Raw genomic sequence first — 7,733 nt, forward strand, 5'->3', positions numbered from 1 at the left:
TTTCACTGTAATCTAATGGAAAAAATGCCCATCAGTAAGAGTTACAGGAGATCAAAATTAGTTGCAGTCATAGTAGAACAATAAAGTTAGCTTACATTATAGTGCAGTAGCTGCCAACTTATGCAGAAAAGGCCAGGTAATGTAACCCACTCCCTGATCTTTTTAAATGTGCAGCATGAATGAGGAGGGTGAATTCAGAGAAACCAGTAGTATGTAGTAAATGATACCTAAAACTCCATTAACTTATTCATGTAAAATTTACTTATTTGAGACTTTTGGAAGCCAATAAAGCTATTTTTATATTTTCATGTTATTTGCAGAGCTTTAGATTAACCAAGTAATTTTAAATAAATTATTTTAGTTAGCTGATGTAATATTAAGTTCTGTTTATTTTGAGTGTACAAGTTTCTTTTTTTTATGCACTACCTTCTCAATCTTATAAGTGCTTTATTGACAATACAATCTCTAACACTGCTCAAACACACCAATTTTTTGAAAGGCATTTTCTTTGATTTAGTCCCATTTTAGTATTCCTTTAAAAATTTTAACTGATGATGCTGGAAATTCAGCCAAGAATGTTGTATCAAAAACTTGCTTGAATTTATCTAAAAATTCATAATCAGTGCTGAACCTGAACTTGTTTGCCCAAAGCAGCACTGTCCCCGGCTGGCAGAGGTGCACCATGGTGGTGAGCAGCTTGTCCAGGCAGTAGTGGTGGTAGACCACATCAGAGGCCAGAACGTAGTCGTAATAAAAAGTCGACTTGGGGAAGTTCTGTTCCAGGCCTTCTCCCCACACCAGTTCTTTCACTTCAGGCAGATGTGCTGTACGTGTTAGCGTGTTTTTTAAAAGGTTGTGTTGAAGGTTTCCTAGGACATCAGGCAAATCCGTGGCCGTGACTTGAGCGCCTAAGAGAGAAAGGGAAAAGTGTAATAACTACCCAGAAACATTTGGGCATTCAGAGTGGACATACACTCTCAGGGACAAACAAAAGAAATAGAACTGGGCTTCTCAACCTTGGCCCTACTGACATACGGGCTGGACATATTTGACATAATTCTACTGGGTAATTCTTTTGGGGGCAGGAGGTGGAGGGGCTGCCCTGTGCTCTGTAAGACGTTTGGCAGTGTCTCTGTTACAATCCACTAGATGACAGTAGCACCTCCCCACCCATCCCCAAGTCATGACAATAAAAAATGTCTCCAGACATTGCCAAGTGTCCTTTTTGGGGCAAAATCACCTTTGGCTAAGAACCACTGACATAGTATAATGTTCCCATCTTTTAAGAAACTATAAGTTAAACAATGGTACACTGTTAGGAGATTTCAGGATAATTAGCTAAACATACTAAGGCTCTTAGCATCTGCTTAATATAATATCCCTCTAAAAATAATGTTTTCCCTCTAAAAATATATTTATCTGAGGATTTTATTTTTCTCTTACATGAAGTATTCACCACCCAGTTTTCTTTCCACAACGGATGATCTCACCCTTATCTAAATTCATTACATTAATTCTTAGGCATTTTAAAGCTAGTGACAATGGTTCACAAAATAGATCACCATATTTCCAGATTAGTTTTTAAAAAAAGAACTATAATAGTGCAGGTAGAGGTTGCCAGATTAGTACCTACCTCTTTGAGGTAGGTACTCATTTTGGGTATAAAACCTGCATTTTGGGTATAAATCTATCTTCACCTTGGATTAACTCATTTTTTCTTCTTCAAAATGTTAGTTATAATATTTGCAACAAAAAGCAAGAGACAACATAATAGTTGCTTACACAGGGATTTGAAAGTCACGCTTCCAAAATCATCAACCAACAAAATGTGATGACATGGTAATGGGTGGACTGGGCAAGTTACTTAACCTCTCTAGGACGCAATAATATCTCTGGGGATAACAGGAGTAATTATAGCTCTTGAGATTTGGAGGAGATTCAATAGTGAAATCATGGCCAAGCACCTAAACCACAGCCTGTGATACCCCTTGTCATTGCTGTCACAGTGGAGGTCTTTTGAAACAAGGTCAGGAATAAACAAACCTAAAATACTGGCCACTATGGAAACAAGGCCTGGTCCAGCACCAATTTCAAGTATTTTAGCTTCTTGAAGATTCAGTTCCTCTGTGTGTTCCTCCAAATACTGGCACAAAGCTGTAGCCTAAAAAACATTTACAACTGTTACTTGGGCATCGGAATATTGGAAACCAGTAGCAACCCCAATCCCCACCGAAAGTTAAATACTGTGAGACATGTCATTAATAGTTTCAGTTTATCAAAAGTTTCATCAGAATCAAAATATACACTTAATGCTCTATTTAGACCTCTGGAATATGAAAATTATAACATGCATCAAAGGAACTAGAGAAACAGGTTTGTTAAGTCGCCTGCATCAGAAGACTCTTGACCGATCTCCAGGAATTGGAAGATCAGCTCATCTCCTGCAAATTGGGCAGCGAGGCCTACAGAACAGCAACTTCCTGCCATGGCTTAGTCATGTTGGGCCTCCACCTGCTTTAAGAATGTTGGATAAACTTCAACACTTCTCTCCTCGCCTCTGTCAAAATTGAAGTGGACTAGGACTTTGTCTGCTTTGCTGGCCAACTGGGCAGTTATTTATCTAAGTGGGTCCTCTAAGAAACACTTAGCCTATCAGAGCAGTACTTCCCACACTTCCTTGAGCATGCGGATCACCTGGGGGCCTGGTTAAAGATGCACATCTGAGCGCAGTGGCATCTGGTTGGGTGCTCAGGACTATGTTTCTAACAAGCCACCAGGTGATGCCAGTGCTCCTGGTCTGTGGACCGCACTTTGAGTAGCAAGGAGATGTTAAAGACATATGCAGATAAATGAAGATAGGTTTTTATACAGAAAATCAAACATCCCTTGAAAAAATAGGGTAATTATTTGCGATGAGGGGGTTTCAATATTAGGAAGACAGTGTCATCTAGAGCTGTTGAGAGGACATATGCTTTGAGTTGTTTTCTGAAGAGATAGCCCTGCCCTGTGAGAGGCTGGCCCCACTGGGGCGCTGTCTGGAAACAAAGCTTTTCTCAGAACAGGTACATCTTTTGACATTACAAACACCCCCTTCCCCCTTAGCCCTGTTAGCAAACTCTGAAAAGTAATCTCTTTCACAGAGAGCCGCACTAGAAAAGGGTGTTACATAAACACTTCTTTTGCAGTTTTTTTAGGGGTTTGAAGTCCCAAGAGGGGCCAGGGTTTGGTGCACGAAAGGCTGAGGCCTTAATGAGAATAAAATAGCCCAGTGGACAAGTATCTGTTTCCATCCTAATCTCTGATACCCCTACTGTCGTCGCCTGTATAATAATAGGAAGCTGTGGAGTAGTTTGGTGGTTTTCACACTTGTTAAGCCAAAGAAAAGCAAATACAGCAGGCTAATTTTTAAGCTGATAATTTTGTATGGCCTACAAATGATGTTATAAATGTCCAAATGGCCCCTGGTAGAAAAAAGATCCCCCACCCCTGGTGTAGAGGAACATCAATGCTTATGGGAGAGATGCTGTGTATCTGTGGAGCCCAAGCACACTACCCACACCCCTGGGGCGAGGGGGCAGCAGTGGACCATCAACTGGAGAAACTCAGAATGTCAGAGTACGTGGCAAGTTGTCCAAGCAACACAGATGTACAAAAGTATTATTATCGTCCCCAGAAGTCCTGCCATCCCAGCATAACAGTTCTCTCACCCCTGGCCACACCACCGCTCCGTAACTCTCTATTGATTCTTGAACGACAATCTTCTTGCCTGCAAACAGATAATACTCCTGAGTGTAGCTGGCATAATTTGTAGGAACAAATTTCTGGAGGCTGTGAAGAGATGGTTCTATGCTGTTAAAATCTGTGGGGCAGAAAATAAAATAGATTTCGTGACTTGTTGATTCGGTGCAAATATACACTTAGTACAGTTGGTGAGATGGGACTAGACTGGGAATTCTTTCAGCAGAGGGGTGATGCTACCAATGGCAATGGCTGTAAACTAGCACAAAGCAATGATGTGACTGACAGGAACGTAACATTCAGATGTGACGTCTTTATCATAGGATGAAATGCCAAAGGTGTCCTGGGTCTCTCCCTCTATGTAGGAGAGGATGGAAGAGGTTTGGGTTTTTGTTGTTGTTGTTTTTTAAATATATCTTTATTGATTTCAGACAGGAAGGGAGGAGGGGGAGAGAGATAGAAACATCAATGATGAGAGAGTCATTGGTTGGCTTCCTCCTGCACGCCCCCCACAGGGGATCAAGCCCACAACCTGGGCATGTGCCCTAACCGGGAATCGAACCCCAATCGCCTGGCTCCTAGGTCGACGCTCAACCGCTGAGCCACGCCAGCCGGGCCCCACACACTCTGTTTTGATGACAGGAGAAAGCTAAATGGCACCAGGAAAATGGCATGAATGGGCTGTCTATGGAGGGAAGACCTGGGCAAACATGGACTGACTATTTTTAGGTCTTGAAGTAACATTCCCACATGTTGGCTGCAGTGTGTTCCTTAAATCCTTCTTACATCAGCTCCTCAAAAGGTACAGGTCACCCAAAGATGAGCCAGCCCCACGGTCCAGGGGGGAGGTTGTCAGATAAGCTCTGACTATTAAGTTACTTCTGTTTTAAATGCTTCTTTACTCTCATGACCCACTCCGGCGGCTCTCAGGTATCATATAAAATGAGAGGAAAAGAGCACCTGCTCGGAGGGTGAAGGGTGGCGGGTCTTTGAAGAAACCTGCTCAGGAGTCCACCCCTGGGAGGCAGGTACGAGCGGCTATTTAGGTGTCACGGGTTTCCACCCGCACTAGCGCGCTTCCATGCTGCTGGCCTGCAAACTGTTGGAACAGGTTTCCAGGAAGACAGTGCAGAAACCTCGAGTAAGCATTTAGAATTTTTACAATTTGATCATGCCTGTTGAATCGAATTACATGCTTATATTTTGCATGTCTTTGTATGTATTTTCATAGAAATTCATTTTTGTTGTATTTTACCAAAAACCTGTCACTATGCGGCAGGTTGGAAAATGGCCTTGGACCGCAGCGTGAGCATAGGGACTGGTTTGTAAACTGGCATAGCGGATGCCCGCAGCTCTTCAGAGTGCTGCCCTTGGCCACCGGTTCTAATTTAGTGTGTTCAGTCCCTGGATGGAGAATTCTCGGCCCTGAAGACAAAGGTGAGCTTCCAGAGACCAGGGAGTACACTGAGCTTGCCAGAACCTGCTAAGAAGGAGTGGCCGAGTCAGTCCCCAGGCGTCCTTTCCCGTCAGGTGCCCTGCTTGGGTTATGAGGAGGCTACAGGGGAGGGAAGGGGACCTATGGCCCTCGCCTATCTCTTAGGGGAAGCTCCTGACGTACAAGAGCAACCCAATATTTATGAATGACCAAGGAGGCCCTAGCTTCTCCTATAGGGCGGGGAGGCTGACTCTGAATTCAATTTTGGAGACAATAAGAAGGCAGAGAAATAGACCGTGGTAACCAGTAAATGTTTGATGACCAGTTTGGGGCAAGGAGAAGAAGCACTGATTTGTAAGGTTTGATGATTACCACGGTGATTTCAAACTACCTATAGAATGTCACTGGGAAAAGACGTGCAGGACACACACCACTATGGAATACTTTTACCGCCAGATACAATGGACATCAATGACCTCAAGGGCATAGACAATCGTCAAATGTACTAAAATAATTTGTGATGAGTTTTATTTATTACCTTAGTTTTTTCATATGCTGCTGCCTTTTATATAATTTATTTATAATCTAATTGTAAGTTTATATAATTTAAATTTCAATGATGGCCATGGTTAATCATCAGCTCACAAAATTCCTGAAATTCAGGAGCTGGAACAGGCCACTCGGTACAAGGAATCGGTACAGGGCTGTGCTCTTAGTCTCAAAGGCTTTCACCAATGGGGTACCTGATGGTCTGGCTGGCTGCTCCTGGTACTCATGCCAGCTCCTGCAGGCTTCTTTCCTCCACCCACACCCGCTGTGTCCCAGACCTTTCATTCTTCCCTTCTTTCCACAAATTGCCAACCAGAGACTCTCAAGATAGGGAGGAAAAGTGAATGGGCTGATTTTGAATGGCTCATCATTTCACAGGTTAATAAGCTAATGTTTATACTTTCCCAGTCAACAGTGTAAAGCAACATGGTCGTATAAATATGCTCTTATTAGACCCTTTTATGTTCTACAAAGATATAGAAATGTATGTTTATTGCGCATTAAGTATTTTCATTTATAGTATCTATGCTAGCCTGATAGTTTTAGAAGGACCAGATTTTAGACACAGGTAAGAGGCATTTTTATGTAAACAGTTGAGTAAAAATAAATAACATCATGGTTTAGTAGAGTTGGAACATAATTGTACCACACTGAATTCTTGTAAATGTTATAAATGCCATGTCTTGGCTTTTATGACATTATTTATTAACTACTAAGTCCCTGTCCAGAAATGCAACCCTAATAGTTGCATTGTCCTGATGGGCAAATTCACTTCGCTGTGCAATGATCCCTGTCCGACAGAGCTGCCAGGAATACACGTTGGTGAAAAGCAGAAACTAATCTAGATTTCATTTCTTTTTAAATGCTCTTGTTACAAAAATATAAGGTGTCCCAAAGAAATGTATACACACACTTTGAATAATTATAAAGGCAGTGTTTATTGAAATACATTTCATTTTCAAAATTGAGCTATCAGCTGTTAAAGTGTGTATACATATTTTTGGGAGATCAGGTACACAATCTTAGATTTATACACAAGATAAAACAAATTTGTGGATTTTGGTAAGTAAATAACGAAAAATAGGGATTACTTGTAATGCTATACTTATACTTGCATAAAGAAATTTTTCTACTTAGCTTCACTGTACGAACAATCTAGACGGGTGTTAACTAGATTTATTGTAGTGATCATTTTGCAATATGTCCGTTTTGCATACACCTGAATAATGAACCTAATATAATGTTACATGTCAATTATATCTCCATAAAAACCATTAAAAAACCTAGAGTTAAAAAGAAATGGAAATTCTTGTCACGGAAGTTAATTGGAAAATGCCATCACCAGGAAAACAGCTGAGAAGGTGTTGAGGTGATGAAGGGGATTACCTCCCGCGGGTCCGCTGGTGTCATCTTTCTGGACAGTCCCCTCCGCCTCTGACCAGCCATCTGGGGAGCTCGGGCCTTCTCCCCGGGGCCCGGGCTGCTGCGCGGAGCTCAGACGCGTGTCCATGACCGGAGCCGGCTGGAGGGAGAAGTTGGACGGGCCCGAGCGGCTCAGCCCGGGCTGCCTGACTCTCTCGGAGGCTCTCAGGAGTGCAGCTTATCGCCTTAGCATCGGCCGAGTGGCAAGAGCACCTGCTTTCAGCTTAGTCCCCTGGGTGAGCAAGGCAGCCGCTCAAGGGGCTGCCACCCTGGTTTTGCAGAGCGAAGTGGAGCGAGACCACTAAACACGACCAAACATGTTCCATGCATGAAAAAAGGCAAAAACACAGCGATCGGACAGCCATTATGTTGCTGGGGTCCAAAATGTATTTCTGATAACTCTGAGAACTGAGTCTTCAAGAAAATCTGGCCTAGCAATGTGACCATTGGGAGGACCTTGTGGACTGAAGTGATATCCTGGCCGAGAAGCCAGGATTTGGAGCAAGCACAGGGCTGCTCCCTTTCCGTCTGAGGCTTTCTTGCAAGAGAGCAGAAAGCGCTGAGGGCTGAGAGCCAGGAGCCAGCTTTG

General features: G+C 42.9%; 1 protein-coding gene across 1 annotated transcript; it reads right to left on the bottom strand.

Annotated features, from left to right (window-relative positions):
* Positions 1–381: 381 nt before the first annotated feature.
* Positions 382–7,244, bottom strand: LOC107523943 (protein-lysine methyltransferase METTL21C-like). Its single transcript, XM_016195642.2, has 4 exons — positions 7,109–7,244; positions 3,708–3,859; positions 2,044–2,161; positions 382–908 (listed from the first exon to the last, which is right to left on the bottom strand). The coding sequence occupies exons 1-4, from the start codon at positions 7,230–7,232 to the stop codon at positions 514–516; spliced, it is 789 nt and encodes a 262-aa protein (XP_016051128.1). The 5' UTR covers positions 7,233–7,244; the 3' UTR covers positions 382–513.
* Positions 7,245–7,733: the final 489 nt, after the last annotated feature.

This window comes from Miniopterus natalensis, chromosome 2 (assembly GCF_054644295.1).
Source record: "Miniopterus natalensis isolate mMinNat1 chromosome 2, mMinNat1.hap1, whole genome shotgun sequence".
In the NCBI taxonomy this organism is placed as follows: domain Eukaryota; kingdom Metazoa; phylum Chordata; class Mammalia; order Chiroptera; family Miniopteridae; genus Miniopterus; species Miniopterus natalensis.

Bases quoted from the DNA above. Each gene is read 5' to 3' on its own strand.
- LOC107523943 (XM_016195642.2), bottom strand. From the start codon at position 7,232: ATGGACACGCGTCTGAGCTCCGCGCAGCAGCCCGGGCCCCGGGGAGAA. The intron at 2,162-3,707 runs GTGAGAGAACTG...AATGTTTTTTAG, and splicing joins GAGCGGTGGTGTGGCCAGGG to GCTACAGCTTTGTGCCAGTA. The intron at 909-2,043 runs GTTTGTTTATTC...TTTCTCTCTTAG, and splicing joins CATAGTGGCCAGTATTTTAG to GCGCTCAAGTCACGGCCACG.